The 22,500-nt window shown below is 35.1% G+C and overlaps 1 protein-coding gene across 2 annotated transcripts in view; it reads right to left on the bottom strand.

The window, feature by feature from the left end:
• Positions 1-22,500, bottom strand: part of cacng7b (calcium channel, voltage-dependent, gamma subunit 7b) — a 45,054-nt gene that overhangs the window by 9,424 nt on the left and 13,130 nt on the right. For both annotated transcript variants that reach the window (XM_061915307.1, XM_061915306.1), the window contains exons 2-4: positions 10,241-10,436; positions 6,402-6,488; positions 4,198-4,338 (exon numbers count right to left, since the gene is read on the bottom strand). In XM_061915307.1, coding sequence (XP_061771291.1) covers positions 4,198-4,338; positions 6,402-6,488; positions 10,241-10,436 — 424 coding nt within the window. The remainder of the gene's footprint in view (positions 1-4,197; positions 4,339-6,401; positions 6,489-10,240; positions 10,437-22,500) is intronic.

Raw genomic sequence — 22,500 nt, 5'->3', positions numbered from 1 at the left:
GCGCTGCCCACCTGCGCCATACCGAATGAGTCCATAACACCGGCCGAGGACTTTAAGTAATATCTTTACCGGATGACATGTATCCATGAAAATATTGAGAAGCAGCTGGAAGGAGACTGCACATTATTATGACTACAAAACTTGTTTCCATACATGTTGGGAAATTGTGTTAGATGTAAATATAAATGGAATACAAGGATTTGCAAATCCTTTTCAACCTATATTCAGTTGAATGCACTACAAAGACAACATATTTGATGTTCAAACTCATAAACTTAATTTTTTTTTTGCAAATAATAATTAACACTTGCCAAAGTAGTTGGGAAAGGGCATGTTCACCACTATGTTACATCACTTTTTATTTTAGCAACACTCAATAAACGTTTGGGAACTGAGGAAACTAATTGTTGAAGCTTTAAAAGTGGAATTATTTCCCATTCTTGTTTTATGTAGAGCTTCAGTCGTTCAACAGTCCGGGGTCTTGTTGTCGTATTTTATGCTTCATAATGCGCCACACATTTTCGATGGGAGACAGGTCGGGACTGCAGGCGGGCCAGGAAAGTACTCTTTTTTTACAAAGCCACGCTGTTGTAACACGTGCTGAATGTGGCTTGGCATTGTCTTGCTGAAATAAGCAGGGGCGTCCATGAAAAAGACGGCGCTTAGATGGCAGCATATGTTGTTCCAAAACCTGTATGTACCTTTCAGCATTAATGGTGCCATCACAGATGTGTAATTTACCCATGCCTTGGGCACTAATACACCCCCATACCATCACAGATGCTGGCTTTTGAACTTTGCGCCTACATATAAGAAGCCGGATAGTTATTTTCCTCTTTGTTACGGACTAAACCCCGTCCACAGTTTCCAAATATAATTTAAAATGTGGACTCGTCATACCACAGAACACTTTTCCACTTTGCATCAGTCCATCTTAGATGATCTCGGGCACAGCCAAGCCAGCGGCATTTCAGGGTGTTGTTGATAAATGGGTTTGGCTTTGCATAGTAGAGTTTTAACTTGCACTTACAGATGTAGCGACCAACTGTAGTTACTGACAATGGTTTTATGAAGTGTTCCTGAGCCCATGTGGTGATATCCTTTACACACTGTCGGTTTCTGATGCAGTACCACCTGAGGGATCAAAGGTCCGTAATATCATCGCTTACGTGCAGTGATTTCTCCAGATTCTCTGAACCTTTTGATGATTTTACGGACCGTAGATGGTAAAATCCCTAAATTCCTTGCAATAGCTCGTTGAGAAATGTTGTTCTAAAACTGTTCGACAATTTGCTTATAAATTGGTGACCCTCACCCCATCCTTGTTTGTGAATTATTTAGCATTTAATGGAAGCTGCTTTTACACCCAATCATGGCACCCACCTGTTCCCAATTAGCCTGCACACCTGTGGGATGTTCCAAATAAGTGTTTGATGAGCATTCCTCAACTTTATTAGTATTTATTGCCACCTTTCCCAACTTCTTTGTTACGTGTTATTGGCATTAAAGTCTAAAATTAATGATTTGCAAAAAAAAAAAAAAATACGTTTATCAGTGTGAACATCAAATATGTTGTCTTTGTAGCATATTCAACTGAATATGGGTTGAAAATGATTTGCAAATCATTTAATTCCGTTTATATTTACATCTAACACAATTTCCCATCTCATATGGAAACGGGGTTTGTAGATGATATGTTTGATGTTCATGCATGTTTTAGCAGCACATCTCTTTGAGGGAGAGATAATTGTAAGACTTTATTGCGGCCACGTCAACATTAAGAAGGCATTTTTTTTATCTGCACATGACAAGAAAGGTTACATAAGCGGCGTTACGCAATAGATACTATCACCACTGTCCTGTGGTGTGGGCCTGCATCAGTACCCTTCTGATGTGACCACGACTACCCCCTGCTGGTCAAACACCCGCACTACACCCAGCAGGGAGCTGTGAGGCGTTATGTCGCTGGCTAGAGTGTATTTATGTATTTATTTAGTCTACAAATGTAGCATTTAAATACAGCAAATATACAAAAAAAAACATAAGTTCTTCAACAGTCTCCCTTCTCATATTTTAGCGTTCATACATTTTCAATGGGAGACAGGTCTGGACTGCAGGCGGGCCAGGAAAGTACCCGCACTCTTTTACTATGAAGCCACACTGTTGTAACATGTGGCTTGGCATCGTTTTGCTGAAATAAGCAGGGGCGTCCATGAGAACGTTGCTTGGATGGCAACCTATGTTGCTCCAAAAGCTGTATGTACCTTTCAGCATTAATGGTGCCTTCACAGATGTGTAAGTTACCCATGCCTTGGGCAGTAAAACACCCCCATACCATCACAGATGCTGACTTTTCAACTTTGCGCTTAGAACAATCCGGATGGTTCTTTTCCACAGTTTCCATAAACAATTTGATACGTGGATTCGTCAGACCCCTGAACGCTTTTCCACTTTGCATCAATCCATCTTAGATGAGCTCGGGCCCAGCGAAGCCGGCGGCGTTTCCGGGTGTTGTTGATAAATGCCTTTCGCTTTGTATAGTAGAGTTTTAACATGCACTTACAGATGTAGCGACCGACTAGTCCAGGGGTCGGGAACCTTTTTGGCTGAGAGAGCCATACAAGCCAAATATTTTAAAAAGTAATTCCGTAAGAGCCATATAATATTTTTTTAAGACTGAATACAACTAAATGCGAGCATTTTTAAGTAAGACCAACATTTTTAGAGTATAATAAGTCTCTTATTCTTTTTAATTACATTGTTATTCTGAAACTAACCAACAATAAATAAAATACTTCTTACCATTATTGCAACTTCTTGAACAGGTGCGGTAGAAACCGGATGGATGGATTAAAATGCATGAGAATGTTTTATATTTTGAACAATTATTTTTGACAATGTGATTACCAGCGGCATTATTCGTTACTTATCATGTGAAGCAAAGTCAGATAAGATTTATCTGAAAGCCAGATGCAGTCATCAAAAGAGCCACATCTGGCTCTAGAGCCATAGGTTCCCTACCCCTGGACTAATCACTAACAGTGGTTTTCTGAAGTCTTCCTGAGCCCGTGTGGTGATGTCCTTTACACACTGATGTGATATCATGGCCTACTTGCAGTGATTTCACCAGATTCTCTGAACCTTTTGACAATATTACGTTACTTTACAATTACGATGATCCAAAATCCAATATTGATATCAGCAGAAAGGATGAAATCAAGAATCGTATCATATTGTCCAGTATCTTATAATGTTTAATATGAGAACACCGATTCAAGCCGGTGATTCTACTCCCGCTAAATAACAGGTTGTGTCTTTGGAGTATTTACTTCAAAAATACCGTAAAACTGAACATCAAGAATTAAAGTAAAGAAATATAACGTATATAAAATACAAAATAATGTATCTGTGACATCCCAAAACAAAGGGAATGAATCCAAACAAATCTGTTAGTTCAATGCTAATTTACGTTACATTCTGATTAGAATCAGCGATATCATACGCTGATATCAACAATCACACATATAGGAATGAAAACTACAACTAAAGATGCCCAATGCAGTAGGTGACAAGTGCTACGCTTATAGTACAAACACTTTGTAGGACTCAACAAAAGACAAAACTGTGGCACGTTCAACCCAATGGCAAAGACTATTTCCCGACGACCAACTGAAATACAAGTGAGCGAAAAGTAAATTATTATTCGGGCTGATATCACATCAGATTGATATTGGCATCCGTCGATAGTCAACGCTGTGATCTCAATATCGTATCGGAGGTTACACCCTTCATTACAACATTATTCAGAAATGGAATAAAAAAAAATTTTCTCAGAATTTTTCACATAAAATTTGACAATTTTTTGTGCGATTTTATTGCCAGTTTTTTAAACCTTATTTTGTTACTTGAACATAAATATATTTTTACTACTACTGAGTAAGATTATTGTTATTATTATTAATTATATTACTAATGCAATATTATGACAAACAATGATCATTATAGTAATAATACAATAATATTACTAATAATGATGGTGATCATTATTATAACCCTGATAATAATAATAAATATAATAATAGTAATAATTATATAAACAAAACACAACTAAATAATTAATTAAATAAAATAAAAATATTACTACTAATTATTATTATTGTTGATATGGTTATTATTGTGAAGATGAGTGGGCGTCACCTGAGAGGATGAAGAAGATTCCGGAGACGAAGGCCAGGATGGTCCTGTGAGGCTGGATGTGTCCGATGTTGCTGATGACGAAGGCGGTGAAGACGAAGAGCAGCGACACCATGGGGAAGGGAGTGGCGGTGCGCACCATCTCTGCAGAGGGAGCACACCAAAAGGTGTCGCTGAATGACGCCGCGACAACGTCTCTGCTTTGGGTTTGGACGGAGCCAAACAACGTGCCGATACCAAGGGTAGTCGATGTTGGATCGATACTTTTTTGTTTATTTTCATATATGTTCAAGCAGTAGAAAATGGATGGATGTACTGGATTTTTTTTTTTTTTACAATATGGCTATATATATATATATATATATATATATATATATATATATATATATATATATATATATATATATATATATATATATATATATATATATATATATATATATATATATATATATATATATATATATATATATATATATGTAGGTGTGGGAAAAAATCACAAGACTACTTCATCTCTACAGATCTGTTTCATGAGGGGTTCCCTCAATCATCTCCTGATGATTGAGGGAACCCCTCATGAAACAGATCTGTAGAGATGAAGTAGTCTTGTGATTTTTTTCCCACACCTACATATTGCGCTCTACCACGGTATCGAGCACTATTCTCTGGATAATCCAATCAAGATATATATATATATATATATATATATATATATATATATATATTTACATATATGTATATACCCACGTGTATATCGACATATACACACATATATACATGTATATATATATTTATATATATATATATACATATACACATATGTGTATGTCTATACATATATATATACATATATACTTATACATATAAATGTGCATATATACATATACATAAATATGTATGTATATATAAACACATGTATATATATATACACACATATATATACACACACATGTATATATATACACACACACACGTGTATATATATACACACACATATACACACACACACGTATATATATATACACACACACATACATACACACGTATATATATATACACACACACGTATATATATATATACACACATATATACACACACACGTGTATATATATACACACACACGTGTATATATATACACACACACATATACACACATGTATATATATATATATATATACACACACACGTATACACACACACATACATGTATATACATACACACATATATACACACATGTATATATATACACACATGTATATATACACACACACATATATACACACATGTATATATACACACACACATATATACACACATGTATATATACACACACACATATATACACACATGTATATATACACACACATATATATACACACATGTATATATACACACACACATATATACACACATGTATATATACACACACACATATATACACACATGTATATATACACACACACATATATACACACACATGTATATATATATATATATATATATATACACACACACACACACATGTATATATATATACACACATGTATATATATATACACACACATGTATATAGATATATATACACACATGTATACACACATGTATATATATATACATATATACACACATACATACATACACACACACACATATACATACAAATATATATACAGTATATACACAAATATACATACATAAATATAGATCTATATGTATGTACATAAATATACATACATATATATGTACTGTATATACATATAATCACATATCAACATATATTTATATATAAATCTCTCCCTCTCTCTCTCTCTCTCTCTCTCTCTCTCTCTCTCTCGCCCCCCAAAATGGAGCATATTGTAACATGATGCTTCATCAAATTAAATTCAATGGTCATTTTTCACCATCTTCATCAAAATGATCAAACTCGCAACTTTGTTTGACCCCATCGTGGATTATTTAGCGGTGGTAAACTGTTAAAAAACGACATCTACTGCCAAATAATTGCAGTAGATGTGACAACACCCGTATCAGCGACACCGGCCTTGTTTTGCTCGGTATCAGATAGACACAGACATGTGCAGTATTGCCCAGCCCTGGTTAAAACGGAATCTTAAGTACTAAGCATGACTGATGTTATCAGTAAGGACAATTCATCAGGTCGACCAGCAGGGGGCATCCCAGCTTCCTGGGGTGTGTCGTACTCACTGAGGATGTTTGCCGTGTTTTCTGTGGTGATCTCGATTTCAGGTTCAGTGAAGTACTCGGACGCCACACATCGCCCGTTTTCTGACCCTAAAAGCAGACATCAAACACCAAATTAATATACAACGGGTACATATTTAGGCTTACAGAGATTAATCTCCTAATAAGCATTCACAAAAGACTATATGACAAAATAACCCAAGTTAAGCTTAAAAAATACAAATAATATTTGTTGTTTTTAGCTATTTGAAACACCTAACCTAAATAATGACAATAATATATACAATAAAGTCAATCAATCAATCAATGTTTTCTTATATAGCCCTAAATCACGAGTATCTCAAAGGGCTGCACAAGCCACAACGACATTAAATTTAGTTTTAAACTTAGTAAATGCATTGTTTACTGCACAATTTTTAATGGAATTGTGTAATATTATATCATATCTTTTGTTTTGTTTTAGTAAGAATAATGTTTTTGATGTTTATATATGATTTAAAAAAAAATTATATTATTTTTAAAATAATAAAGATTGTTTTGATGTTGTTTAATATTTAGTAAATATTCATTATATGAATATATTGTAATTGTACGATGAAAAAATTTCAATTTTACAGAAATGCACCGCTACAAAAAACAATGATAAGAAAACATTTAATTTTGTCGGGAAAATAATGAATTTGAACAAAGCGTGTAGTGATATTATGGGGGGGAAATAAAAATAAAGATAAAATAGCAGTTGATTAGAAATTACATTCTTAAATTTAGTTCAGTTTAGTTTTAAACTTAGTAAATGTACTATTTACTGCACAATTTTATATGGAATTCTGTAATTTTATATTATATATAATATATATTTTTTGTTAGAATAATGTTTTTGGTGGTTTTATATAATTTTTGAAAAAAATAAATAAATATTTTCTAAATAATGAAAAATGTTTTGATGTTTAATGTTTAGTAAAAAAATAAGAAAACATTGAATTTTGTCAGGAAAATAATGAATTTAAACAAAACATGTAGTGATCTTATGGGGGAAATTAAAATAATGATTAAAAATAACCCCGCGACCCCAAAAGGGAATAAGCGGTAGAAAAATGGATGGATGGATGGATTAAAAATGGCGGTTGATTAAGAATTACATTATTAAGTTTAATTTTAAACTTAGTAAATGTACCTTTTACTGCACTATTTTCTATGGAATTGTGTAATATCTTTTTTTTTTCGTAAGAATAATGTTTCTGATGGTTTTATATCATTTTTGAAAAATGTATTAGTATTTTTAAAATAATAAATATTGTTTTGATGATGTTTAATATTCAGTAAATATTAATGATATGAATATATTTTAGTTGTACGACAAAACAATTGCAATTCAGCAAAAATGCACTTTTACAAAAAATTGATAAGAAAACATTTAATTTTGTCAGGAAATGAATGAACTTAAACAAAACATGTAGTGATATGGCAGGAAAATTTGAATAATGATAAAAATAGCAGATGATTAGGAATTTGTTAAATTTAATTCAGTTTAGTTTTAAACTTAGTAAATGTACTATTTACTGCGCAATTTTCTATGAAATTGTGTAATATCTTTTTTTTTTTAGTAAGAATAATGTTTCTGTTGGCTTTATATAATTTTTGAAAAAAATATATTTTTAAAATAATAAATATTGTTTTGATTTAGTAAATATTAATTGTATGAATGTATTGTAATTGTACGACAAAACAATTGCAATTTTACAAAAATGCAAAAAAACAGGCCCAGATCATAATGCTACCACCACGTTTGACAGTATGCATGGTGTTCCTGGGATTAAAGGCCTCACCTTTTCTCCTCCAAACATATCGCTGGATATTGGAGCCAAACAGCTCCATTTTTGTGTCATTTGACCACTGAGCTTTCCTCCAGAAGGTCTCATTTTTGTCCATGTGATGTCAGATTGAACGCGTCTTCACTGCTTTAGAGTCCAGTGGAGACATGCTTTACATCCCACGCCATGGATTGGACTTAGCGATGTATGGCTTAGAGCCAGCTGATCAGCCATGGAAACCCATTCCTTGATGTTTTCTGCGTACTGTACGTGGGCTAATTGGAAGGTCGCATGAAGTTTGGAGCTCTGTAGCGACTAACTATGCAGAAAGTCTTTGCACTATGGGTTTCAGCATCCGCTGACCCCTCTCTGTAGGTTTACGTGGCCTACCACATGGCGGCTGAGTTGCTGTTGTTCCCAAACTCTTCACTTTTCCTATAATAAAGTTGACTTCGGAATATTTAGGAGCGAGGACATTTCACTGACTGGATTTGTTGCACAGGTGGCATCCTATGACTGTGTCTTTGGGAAGGCCATCCTAAAACTTTCATTCTAGCCTGATTTAGCCATTCCTTTACCACTTTTGAGGTGTTTTTGGGGGTCATTGTCCTGTTGAAACACCCAACTGCGCCTGAGACCCAACCTCCGGGCTGATGATTTTAGCTTGAATCCTCCTTTTTCATTGTCATATTTAAAGCACCAGTTCAATTGGCAGCAAAAACAGACCCAGATCATAATGCTAACACCACCATGCTTGACGGTTAGGATTGGTGTTCCTCACCTTTTCTCCTCAAACAAATTGCTGGGTATTGTGGCCAAACAGCTCAATTCATACACACACACACATAGGGGCGGGGTGGCTCGGTTGACAGAGCGGCCGTGTCAGCAACTTGAGGGTTCCAGGTTCGATCCCCGCTTCTGCCATCTCAGTCACTGCTGTTGTGTCCTTGGGCAAGACACTTTACCCACCTGCTCCCGGTGCCACCCACACTGCTTTAAATGTGTATTAGATAATGGGTTCCACTATTTAAAGCGCTTTGAGTCACTAGAGAAAAGCCCTATATAAATATAATTCACACTTACTCACATATATGTACACATACATATACATATATTTTGATGATTTTGGGTTGTCCAGAGTAATTTGGAGGTAGTCCCCCTTATTCATTGTGACGTTTACTCTCTGTAAAGCTGCAGTTCCATTAGCAGCAAAACAGGCCCAGATCATAATGCTACCACCACCATGCTTGACGGTTAGGCTTGGTGTTCCTCACTTTTTCTCCTCCAAACATATTGCCGGGTATTGTGGCCAAACAGCTCCGTTTTTGTGTCATCTGACATGACACGGACAAAGATAAGACCTTCTGGATCTGCGGCTTTTAATCTGGTGCGGCTAATACATGGAAAAATACAAATTTAATCTAAAATTTAGTAGGTGCGGTTTATACTCCGGTGCATTCTCTAGTTCAGAAATGACATATTTTTGTCAAACGAACAGTTGTCCTGTTAGAATAATTGTTTCTAAATTATCACCAAAAACGTTGTATTACATTCTGTTCCCGACAAGAAGCTGAAATATACCAAGAAGAATGCTCATAAAACTCCACTGGGACTTCAAAGCGGACAGATGGCAGGATCTGCCCGACTTCCAGAGGAACTCTTTTTGAAGTATTTTACAAAGTCTTTTTGAACTATTTTATGGAACTCTCTTTGAACTATTTGACGAACTCTCTTCGAACTGTTCGGTAACCGAAGGCAACGCTGTATACGACCCACTTCCCTCAGGAAGCAGCTGTGGGAAGGAGGTGGGAGGAAGTCAAATAAAGAAGGAGGAGTACAATCTTTCGGCAGAGCGTGGTGCAGGACTGTACAGAGAGTACAGTGACCATGTCTCTCCTCAGCTCTGAGTCCAAATTTAATTCTGTCTCTGTTTGATTCTTTGCCTTTTGTCTTGTTTAATAGATGTCATCAGTGTTTGAACCTGACAGTCCGGTGTTACTTTTTGTACAAGCGTGTGAAACGTGTTCCTACCGGCGACGAAGCAAACCCTCCAGAGGCCCGAGTGCAGCGCCATCTTGACCTCCATGCTCTGGTTCTGCTGCAGGATGACGCCCTCCACCATGATGAGCCAGTAGTCTGTGGACACGGCCACACCCACCAGCAGCAACCCGCAGGCCCCGAACACCGTGGACAGGATGGTCAACGCCCGGCTGCTGCACGAACTCATCTGTGGGTAGGGTGGGGGGGGGGAGGGGGTGGGGGCACAGCGAGGAGAGGGTCAGGTGTGTGTAAGCATGTGTTCTTGTAGTTCTACAAGATAGGTCATAAATCATGGTTCCAATACGGAAAACTTTGCTTCTAATAGAGAGCCAAATACTAGAGTCCGTGAACATTGCTCCAAAGTCAGTTTTTTTTGTGTGTGCAAAAGTAAACATTGACAGTTGCAAAGGCAGCAATATGTGATAAAACAAGATGGCATCTAAATAAGGACTTCCCTATTCATCCCGGAAAAAACCCGGAAGGTGAACGGCTGATTTTACCACTTCCGGTGCTGACGTAAGACAAGCCATATGTGACCATAGGATGAACACATACACTACAGTACGGTCTTGAGACATCAACAAGGAAAAGTAGCTTCTATATGAGGAGGTGTGAACAAGTTAGGACATATATCATGGTCCCAATACGGAAAACAGACACATCAAATACAGAACCAAATACTAGAGTCTGTGAACATTGCTCCAAAGTCAGGATTTTTTTAGTTGATTTAATGTGCGTACAAAAGTAAACATTGACAGGTGCAAAGGCTGCAATATATGATAAAACAAGACGGCAGGTAAAGAAACACTTCCCTATTCATCCCGGAAAACACCCGGAAGGTGAACGGCTGATTTTACCACTTCCGGTGCTGACGTAAGACAAGCCATATGTGACCATAGGATGAACAAATACACTACGCTACGGTCTTGAGACATCAACGAGGAACAGTAGCTTCCATTTGAGGAGGTGTGAACAAATTAAGACATAAATCTTTGTCACAGTATGGAAAACAGTCGCATCTAATAGAGAACCAAATGCTAGAGTCCGTGAACATTGCTCCAAAGTCAGGATTTCTTTGTAGATTTACTTCCGGTGCTGACGTAAGACAAGCCATATGTGACCATAGGATGTATAAATACACTACGCTACTAAGACTATAGTGGCCATTAACAGTTAGCTTCTACAGCTGGGTTGTCCAATGTGCGGCACAGGGGCCATCTGTGGTCCCTGACTCCTTTGGCATCGGCCTTAAGCATATTACAAAAAACATAAATAAATAGTGATCTCGTTTCCACTCCCTGGTGGTGACATCCATCAAAATGAGGGTAGTCCCAAAAAGGAGGGATTTTTTAAATTGACTGTGTGTCGCTTTTAAAAGTGCTCCCCCTCTGGTCAACATATGAAATAACAAGTGTGTGTAAGAAATTGAAATGCGCCCCCTTTGGCCAAAATGTATAAAAAATAATGAATAAATAAATAAATAAATATGTATATAGGAGACATTCTGTAATAAAGAAGTAAATAATGAAGATTAAAAATCAATTACAAAAAAAAAATAATTCTCATATTTATCATGTTTGACCCGCTCGACATCCACTGCTTTTGGTCCCCTGGGGGACAGGGGGAGGGAGGGGGGGTTTGGGGGTGGGTGTGGGGGTTTGACCACATATGCGGTCCTTTCCAAGGTTTCTCATAGTCATGATTGTCACTGTCACTGACGTCCCACTCGGGTGAGTTTTTCCTTGCCCTTATGTGGGCTCTACCGAGGATATCGTTGTGGTTCGTGCAGCCCTTTGAGACACTGGTGTTTTAGGGCTATATAAATAAACATTGATTGATTGATGATTGATATTTTTTCTGTTTCTGTAAAATTGCAATATTTTCTCGTAAAATTATTATTTTATGTAAAATTATTGCTTTTAATGCAAAATGGTGACATTTTGTCATGTAAAATTCTGACTTTTATCACACTATTGCCATTTTTTTTGTGGTTCTTGTAAAAGAGTGACATTTTTTGAGTAAAATTGTGACTTTCGTCATCATTTTGCCAAGTAAAATTCAGGTTATCATTATAACATTGTCAACATTTTAATGTTTTCTCATAAAATTGTGACATTTGTCGAGTAAAATTACTTTTTTCATAAAATTGCCATAATGTTAAGCTTTTTTTCTGTAAAATTGCGACTGTTACTGAGTAAAATTCCAACTTTAATCATTGCATTGCACAAATGTTCAGTTTTTCTTGTCAAATTTTGACTTGCATCGAGTAAAATGACAACTTTTATTATAATACCGCCAAAATCCAACGTTTTTCTTGTGAAATTGTGACCTTTTTCTCGTGAAATTCCAACTCATTTTTCACAACAAGCTTTTTTATATTTGCATAGTATGTATATATTATTAATGTTGTAAATACACTTCTTTATATATCTAGAAAGGCTGGTCCTCACGAGGGAGGCATTTTTCTCAGGTCTCCAGACACACAAACGTGTGTGTGTGTGTATTTTCTTGTATTTCTACCCTTCTTGAGACATGAAATAGGAAAAGTATCTTCCATATGAGGAGGTGTGAACAAATGATGACATAAATCATGGTCCCAATAACATTGCATCTAACAGACAGTCTCATCTGGTGGTGACATCGATCAAAATGAGGGTGGTCTCAAAAAGGAGGGATTTTTCAAATTGACTGTGTGTCGCTTTTAAAAGTGCTCCCCCCTCTGGTCAACATATGAAATAACAAGTGTGTGCAAGAAATTGAAATGCGTCCCCTTTGGCCAATGTTACAAAAAATATATAAAATATATGTTTGTATGTAAAAACATACTGTAATAACTTGAAGTAAATAATTAAGAAAAAAACAACAATTACAAACAAAAAATTCAAAAAATAAATTAATAAATGAACTAAAAGAAGTCTTTTTCTCACAATGTGTCGACTTTTTTCTTATAAAATTGTGAACAATTTCTCATATTATTTCTGTTTCCGTAATATTGTAATATTTTCTGGTAAAAATATTACTTTTCAATGTAAAAGTATGACTTTTTAAATGCAAAACAGTGACATTTGTCATATAAAATTCAGACTTTTATCACAAAATTGCCAATTTTTTTGTTGTTCTTGTAAAGTTATGACTTTTGTCATCATTTTGCCAAGTACAACTCCAATTATTATTATAATATTGCCCGAATTTTTAAATTTTCTTATAAAATTGTGACTTTTTTCAAGTAAAATGATGACTCTTCATAAAAATTGCCAACATTTAAAGCTTTTTTCGGTAAAATTGCGATTGTTATTGAGTAAAATTGCAACTTTTATCATAATATTGCACAAATGTTCACTTTTTCTTGTCAAATTTTGACTTGCGTCGAGTAAAATGACAACTTTTATTGTAACGCTGCCAATATTCTAAGTTTTTCTTGTGAAATTTTGTCACCTTTTTCCTGTGAAATTCCAACTAATTTTTCACAACAAGCTTGTTTATATTTGCATAGTATGTATATATTATTAATGTTGTAAATACACTTCTTTATATATCTAGAAAGGCTGGTCCTCACGAGGGAGGCATTTTTCTCAGGTCTCCAGATCGTCAGAAATACACAAACGTGTGTGTGTTTTCTTGTATTTCTGCCCTACTTGAGACATGAAAAAGGAAAAGTATCTTCCATATGAGGAGGTGTGAACAAGTGATAACATAAATCATGGTCCCAATAACATTGCATCTAATAGAGAATGTCTCATTTGGTGGTGACATCGATCAAAATGAGGGTGGTCCCAAAAAGAAGGGATTTTTCAGATTGACTGTGTGTCGCTTTTAAAAGTGCTCCCCTCTGGTCAACATATGAAATAACAAGTGTGTGCAATAAATTGAAATGCGCCCCCTTTGTCCAAAATTAATTGAAAATAAATAAATAAATATGTATATAAAGACATACTGTAATAACGAAGTAAATAATGAAGACTAAAAACCAAAAATAAATAAATAAATAAATAAATGAACCAAAAGCAGTGTTTTTTCTCACAATGTGTGGACTTTTTTTTATAAAATTGGGAACAATTTTTCATATTTTTCTGTTTCTGTAAAATTCCAATATTTTCTTGTACAATTGTGACTTATTTTTAATGTAAAATTATAGTTTTTTAATGCAAAATGGTGACATTTTGTCAGGTAAAATTCGGACTTTTATCACACTATTGCCATTTTTGTTGTTGTTCTTATAAAACAGTGACATTTTTTGAGTAAAATTGTGACTTTTGTCATTTTGCCAAGTAAAATTCAGATTGCCAAAATTTTAAAATGTTCTTGTAAAATTGTGACTTTTACAGTGTAAAGTTACGATTCCTTTCATAAAATTGGCAAAATGTTAAGCGTTTTCCTGTAAAATGGCGACTGCTATTGAGTAAAATTCCAACTTTTGTCATAACATTGCACAAATGTTCACTTTTTCTTGTCAAATTTTGACTTGCATCAAATAAAATAACGACTTTGATTATATTGCCAAAATTCCAAGTTTTTCTTGTGAATTTGTGATCTTTTTCTTGTAAAATTCCAACTCATTTTACACAACAAGCTTTCTTATATTTGCATAGTATGTATATATTATTTATGTTGAAAATACACTTCTTTATAGATCTAGAAAGGTTGGTCCTCAACAGGGAGGCATTTTTCTCAGGTCTCAAGATGGTCAGAACTACACAAACGTGTGTGTGTTCTTGTATTACTATCATTCTTGAGAAATCAACAGGGAAAAGTATCTTCCATAAGAGGAGGTGTGAACAATAACATGGCATCTAATAGAGAATGTCTCATTTGGTGGTGACATCGATCAAAATGAGGGTGGTCCCAAAAAAGGAGGCATTTTTCAAATAGACCGTGTGTCGCTTTTAAAAGTGCTCCCCCTCTGGCCAACATATGAAATAACAAGTGTGTGTAAGAAATTGAAATGCGTCCCCTTTGGCCAATGTTACAAATAATATATAAAATATATCTTTGTATGTAAAGACATACTGTAAGAACTTGAAGTAAATAATTAAGAAAAAAAAACCAATTACAAACAAAAAATTCAAAAAATAAATTAATAAATGAACTAAAAGACGTCTTTTTCTCACAATGTGTCGACTTTTTTCTTATAAAATTGTGAACAATTTCTCATATTCTTTCTGTTTCTGTAATATTGTAATATTTTCTGGTAAAAATATTACTTTTCAATGTAAAAGTATGACTTTTTAAATGCAAAATGGTGACATTTGTCATATAAAATTCAGACTTATCACAAAATTGCCAATTTTTTTGTTGTTCTTGTAAAACAGTGACATTTTTTTTTCACAAAATGACTTTTGTCATCATTTTGCCAATTAAAATTCAAATTATTATTATAATATTGCCAACATTTTAAAGTTTTCTTACAAAATTTTGACTTTTGTCGAGTAAAAAGATGACTCTTTTCATAAAATTGCCAAAATGTTAAGCTTTTCTTGTAAAATTGCGACTGTTATTGAGTAAAATTCCAACTTTTATCATAACATTGCACAAATGTTCATTTTTTCTTGTCAAATTTTGACTTGCATCGGGTAAAATGACGACTCTTATTATAACACCGCCAACATTCTAAGTTTTTCTTGTGAAATTGTGACCTTTTTCTCGTGAAATTCCAACTCATTTTTCACGACAAGCTTTTTTATATTTGCATAGTATGTATATATTATTAATGTTGTAAATACACATCTTTATATATCTAGAAAGGCTGGTCCTAAAGAGGGAGGCATTTTTCTCAGGTCTCCAGATGGTCAGAACTACACAACCGTGTGTGTTTTCTTGTATTTCTACCCTTCTTGAGACATCAACAAGGAAAAGTATCTTCCACATGAGGAGGTGTGAACAAATGATGACATAAATCATGGTCCCAATGACATTGCATCTAATAGACAGTCTCATTTGGTGGTGACATCGATCAAAATGAGGGTGGTCTCAAAAAGGAGGGATTTTTCAAATTGACCGTGTGTCGCTTTTAAAAGTGCTCCCCTCTGGTCAACATATGAAATAACAAGTGTGTGCAAGAAATTGAAATGCGCCCCCTTTGTCCAAAATTAATTGAAAATAAATAAATAAATATGTATATAAAGACATACTGTTTTAACTTGAAGTAAATAATGAAGACAAAAAACCCCCCAAAAAATAATAATAATAAATGAACCAAAAGCAGTCTTTTTCCTCACAATGTGTGGACTTTTTTCTTATAAAATTGGGACCAATTTTTCATATTTTTCTGTTTCTGTAAAATTCCAATATTTTCTTGTAAAATTGTGACTTTTTTTTTTTAAATGTAAAATTATTGCTTTTTAATGCAAAATGGTGACATTTTGTCAGGTAAAATTCTGACTTTTATCACACTGTTGCCATTTTTTTTTTGTTGTTCTTATAAAACAGTGACATTTTTTGAGTCAAATTGTGACTTTTGTCATTTTGCCAAGTAAAATTCAGATTGCCAAAATTTTAAAATGTTCTTATAAAATTGTGACTTTTGCAGTGTAAAGTTACGATTCCTTTCATAAAATTGCCAAAATGTTAAGCGTTTTCCTGTAAAATGGCCAATGTTATTGAGTACAATTCCAACTTTTGTCATAACATTGCACAAATGTTCACTTTTTCTTGTTAAATTTTGACTTGCATCGGGTAAAATGACGACTCTTATTATAACACCGCCAACATTCTAAGTTTTTCTTGTGAAATTGTGACCTTTTTCTCGTGAAATTCCAACTCATTTTTCACGACAAGCTTTTTTATATTTGCATAGTATGTATATATTATTAATGTTGTAAATACACATCTTTATATATTTAGAAAGGCTGGTCCTAAAGAGGGAGGCATTTTTCTCAGGTCTCCAGATGGTCAGAACTACACAACCGTGTGTGTGTGTGTGTGTGTGTGTTTTCTTGTATTTCTACCTTTCTTGAGACATCAACAAGGAAAAGTATCTTCCACATGAGGAGGTGTGAACAAATGATGACATAAATCATGGTCCCAATGACATTGCATCTAATAGACAGTCTCATTTGGTGGTGACATCGATCAAAATGAGGGTGGTCTCAAAAATTAGGGATTTTTCAAATTGACCGTGTGTCGCTTTTAAAAGTGCTCCCCTCTGGTCAACATATGAAATAACAAGTGTGTGCAAGAAATTGAAATGCGCCCCCTTTGTCCAAAATTAATTGAAAATAAATAAATAAATATGTATATAAAGACATACTGTAATAACTTGAAGTAAATAATGAAGACTAAAACCCCCCCCCCCAAAAATAATAATAATAATAAATGTACCAAAAGCAGTCTTTTTCCTCACAATGTGTGGACTTTTTTCTTATAAAATTGGGACCATTTTTTCATAATTTTCTGTTTCTGTAAAATTCCAATATTTTCTTGTAAAATTGTGACTTTTTTTTTTTTAAATGTAAAATTATTGCTTTTTAATGCAAAATGGTGACATTTTGTCAGGTAAAATTCTGACTTATCACACTGTTGCCATTTTTTTTGTTGTTCTTATAAAACAGTGACATTTTTTGAGTAAAATTGTGACTTTCGTCATTTTGCCAAGTAAAATTCAGATTGCCAAAATTTTAAAATGTTCTTATAAAATTGTGACTTTTGCAGTGTAAAGTTACGATTCCTTTCATAAAATTGCCAACATGTTAAGCGTTTTCCTGTAAAATGGCCACTGCTATTGAGTAAAATTCCAACGTTTGTCATAACATTGCACAAATGTTCACTTTTTCTTGTCAAATTTTGACTTGCATGGAGTAAAATAACGACTTTTATTATAATATTGCCAAAATTCTAAGTTTTTCTTGTGAATTTGTGATCTTTTTCTTGTAAAATTCCAACTCATTTTACACAACAGGCTTTCTTATATTTGCATAGTATGTATATATTATTTATGTTGTAAATACACATCTTTATATATCTAGAAAGGCTGGTCCTACAGAGGTAGGCATTTTCCTCAGGTCCCCAGGTCAGAACTACACAAACGCGTGTGTGTGTGTGTGTGTGTGTATGTGGGTCACGTAAGGGAACTTGTTAGGATTGGAGGCGGGGTGTAAAATCAGGCCCATGGCGACCCTCCTGTCTGCGCCGGTTAGTGCTGAAGGTGAACTCATCCTCCTCATCCAGTGCTAGTAAAGGTTAGCGTGACAATCTCATCTTCCAAGCGCTCCAAAACGGATGCGGTCTGCTCACGTTTGTGACTCTGGCCACGTAACAATTGTTGCTGTCCCACATCATGATCAAATATGACATGGTGGAGTTGGTCCATCTTATGTCAACAAGCAGTGAAGTTGTCACGTTGTGTAAATGGTAAATAAAAAGAGAATACAACTAATCCTTTTCAACTTATATTCAATTGAATACACTGCAAAGACAAGATATTTCATGTTCACACTGAGAAACTTTTTTTTTGTTCTTGCACATAATCATTAACTTAGAATTTAATGGCAGCAACATTGCAAAAAAGGCATTTTAAACCACTGTGTTACATGGCCTTTCCTTTTTACAACACTCAGTAAAGGTTTGGGAACTGAGACACATTCTTGAAGTGGAATTACTTCCCATTCTTGCTGGAGTTCTGTGCAGCGCTCACAATTGGTTGAATGCATGATGCGCACCCTGAACACCATTGTACAAATGTGTGTTTCTATCTTTGTTGTTTGTTCTACTTTATTTTATGCATAAATATACCATATTCACAGTTATGTCAGCTTCATTTTGGCTATCACGGTGTCATTTTTTGATATATTTTTTGGTTATTTTATTAGTGCCATTTTTGATGGCAAATAAATGGTTTTCCAAACATGTCTTTAAGTTAAAGTTAAATTATCAATTAGTGTCACACACACACTAGGTGTGGTGAAATTTGTCCTCTGCATTCGACCCATCCTGCGCCCGGGAATTATTTATGGTGATTTAACCCCCAATTCCAACCCCTAATGCTGAGTTCCAAGCAGGGAGGCAATGGGTCCCATTTTTAGAGTCTTTGGTATGACCCGGCCGGGATTTGAACTCACAACCTACCGATCTCAGGGCGGACACTGTAACCACTAGGCCACTGAGTAGGTAAGTTGAATAGTAAACTGACATTAGAATGCCAAACAGGAATTGCTTAACGTTTAACGGCTTTGTATATACGCTGAGACAAAGTCTACGGTCATGGTGTTCCCTGTGGTGTTTTTGGGAAGTTTTCAACTAACTTGAAGTGTTTTGCCAAGAGGATTATGTACACGTTCAGAAAGTGCTTGATCTATTTTGGGCCAAAGTAAAACAAATAATACAATCTGAAGTTATCTTTTCTTTTTAAGTTATTACCTTCTTCCGTTGTAAATTGTCCACTAGACGGATAACCTTACAAAACGGTAAGACACAAACACTTAAGTAAACTTGACCATTTTTTTAGTTAAAGTTCTGCGCAGCTCTCACAATTGGTTGAATGCATGATGCACACCCTGAACACCATTGTAAAAATGTGTATTTGTACCTTTGTTTGTTCTATTTTTTTGTATGCATACATATACCATGTTTACCATTATATCACCTTACATTTGGCTGTCATGGTGTCTTTTTTGATAATTGTTTTGTTTATATTACTAGTGTCATTTTTGAATGATGGTAAACGAATGTGTTGTGGCAGTTGCTGATGTCACCAACGTGGCGTTTGGGGAAACACATTCTTCACTACCCTTGGGAAAACAGAGTTATGTCCATCTCTGGCTATAAGCTAACGCTAGCATGTGAGACCAGGTCCATCGAAGTTTGTGTTTTGTCTGTTTTAAACCATATTCTACCTGTTCTCTTAGGTTTGACTGCCATCTACTGGTCACACTTATTACATAATGTACAAAAAAATGGCCCTGCGATGAGGTGGCGACTTGTCCAGGGTGTACACCGCCTTCCGCCCGATTGTAGCTGAGATAGGCGCCAGCGCCCCCCGCGACCCCGAAAGGGAATAAGCGGTAGGAACTGGATGGATGGATGGATGGGTACCAAATAAAATAGCTTTGAGGTGGGTAAGCTCAACCAAACGTATTACTTACATTAAGCACACCAGGTTGTCAGACGCACAGTCGTGTTTTGAGGGGAAAAAAAAAAATTAAGTGCGCCTTATAATCCGGAAAATACGGTACTTGTCAAAAGTACATTTTCAGAATGTGCTCGTTCTATTTTGGGCCAAAGTAAAACGAAAAAAACAATCCGAAGGTGTCTTTATTTTTATGTTATTACCTTCTTCCATTGTAAATTGTCCATCAGACGAATAACCTCACAAAACGGGAAGACACAAAGACTTAAGTCAACTTGACCATCGTCTTTTTAGTTAGGGTTCTGTGCATTCTCTCAATTGGTTGAATGCACGATGCGCACCCTGAACACCATTGTAAAAATGCGTGTTTCTACCTTTGTTGTTTGTTCTACTTTATTTTATGCATGACTATACAATGTATACAGTTATGGCACATTAATTTGGGCTATTATAGTGTCATTTTTGATAATTATTTTGTTTATATCACTAGGGTCATTTTTGAATGATGGTAAATGAATGTGTTGTGGCAGTTGCAGATGTCACCAATGCGGCGGTTTGGGGAAACACTTTCTTCACTAGCGCACTTGGGAAAACCAAGTTATGTCCATCTCTGGCTATAAGCTAACGCTAGCGTGTGAGACCAGGTCCATCAAAGTTTGTGTTTTGTCTTTGTTTTTAAAGCATATTCTACCAGTTCTCTTATGTTTGACTGCCATCTACTGGTCACACTTATCACTACAAGCTGTACCAAATAAAATTGTTTTGAGGTGGGTAAGCTCAACCAAAATTATTCCTAAGATTAGATGCACTAGGTTAAAAGACGCACAGTCGAGTTTTGAGGGAAAAAAAGGGATTTTAAGTGCACCTTATAGTCCGGAAAATACGGTACTCGACATGTGTGCATTTTCAGAATGTGTTTGTTTTTTTAGGGCCAGAGTAATACAAAAAATATCTGAAGTTGTCTGTATTTTTAAGTTATTACATGCTTTCGTTGTGATTTTTTTTCCACAAGAAGAGATTTAAGTCAATTTGACCATCACCCTTTTAAAGTTCTGTGCATTCTCTCAATTGGTTGAATGCACGATGCGCACCCTGAACACCATTGTAAAAATGCGTGTTTCTAGCTTTTTTGTTTGTTCTACTTTATTTTATGCATAAATATACAATGTATACAGTTATGGCACAATTTGGGCTATTATAGTGTCATTTTTGATAAATATTTTGTTTATATCACTAGGGTCATTTTCGAATGATGGTAAATTAATGTGTTGTGGCAGTTACAGATGTCACCAATGCGGTGGTTTGGGGAAACACTTTCTTCACTAGCGTACTTGGGAAAACCAAGTTATGTCCATCTCTGGCTATAAGCTAACGCTAGCGTGTGACACCAGGTCCATCAAAGTTTGTGTTTTGTCTTTGTTATTAAAGCATATTCTACCAGTTCTCTTATGTTTGACTGCCATCTACTGGTCACACTTATCACTACACCATGTACCAAATAATGAGGCTTTGAGGTGGGTAAGCTCAACCAAAATTATTCCTTAGATTAGGCGCACTGGATTAAAAGACGCACTATCGAGTATTGAGGGAAAAAAAAGGGATTTTAAGTGTGCCTTATAGTCCGTAAAATACGGTACTCGCCATGTGTGCATTTTTAGAATGTGCTTGTTCTTTTTAGGGCCAGAGTAATAAAAAAAAATATCTGAAGTTGTCTGTATTTTGAAGTTATTACCTGCTTTCGTTGTGATTTTTTTCCCCACAAGATGAGATTCAAGTCAATTAGACCATCACCCTTTTAAAGTTCTGTGCATTCTCTCAATTGGTTGAATGCACGATGTGCACCCTGAACACCATTGTAAAAATGCGTGTTTCTATCTTTTTTGTTTGTTCTACTTTATTTTATGCATAAATATATAATGTTTACAGTTATAGCTCATTAATTTGGGCTATCATGGAGTCATTTTTGATAATTTTTATGTTTATATTACAAGAGTCATTTTTTAATGATGGTAAATGAATGTGTTGTGGCAGTTGCGGATGTCCCCAACTTTATTTTTAGGTTATTACGCCATAACTTTAATAGTTCTTGCCCATGTGGGAATTGATTTGCCTCCGAGAGGTTGATACTCTTGTAGCTGAACAAACATGAAAACAGGCGTCCATGCTGCACTTGGGGTTTGCAGCGTGGTAG

Source organism: Nerophis ophidion, linkage group LG11 (genome assembly GCF_033978795.1).
Source record: "Nerophis ophidion isolate RoL-2023_Sa linkage group LG11, RoL_Noph_v1.0, whole genome shotgun sequence".
NCBI classification, from domain to species: domain Eukaryota; kingdom Metazoa; phylum Chordata; class Actinopteri; order Syngnathiformes; family Syngnathidae; genus Nerophis; species Nerophis ophidion.
The sequence above is the reverse complement of the archived record's forward strand: the minus strand, read 5'-3'. Positions and strand labels throughout refer to the sequence as shown.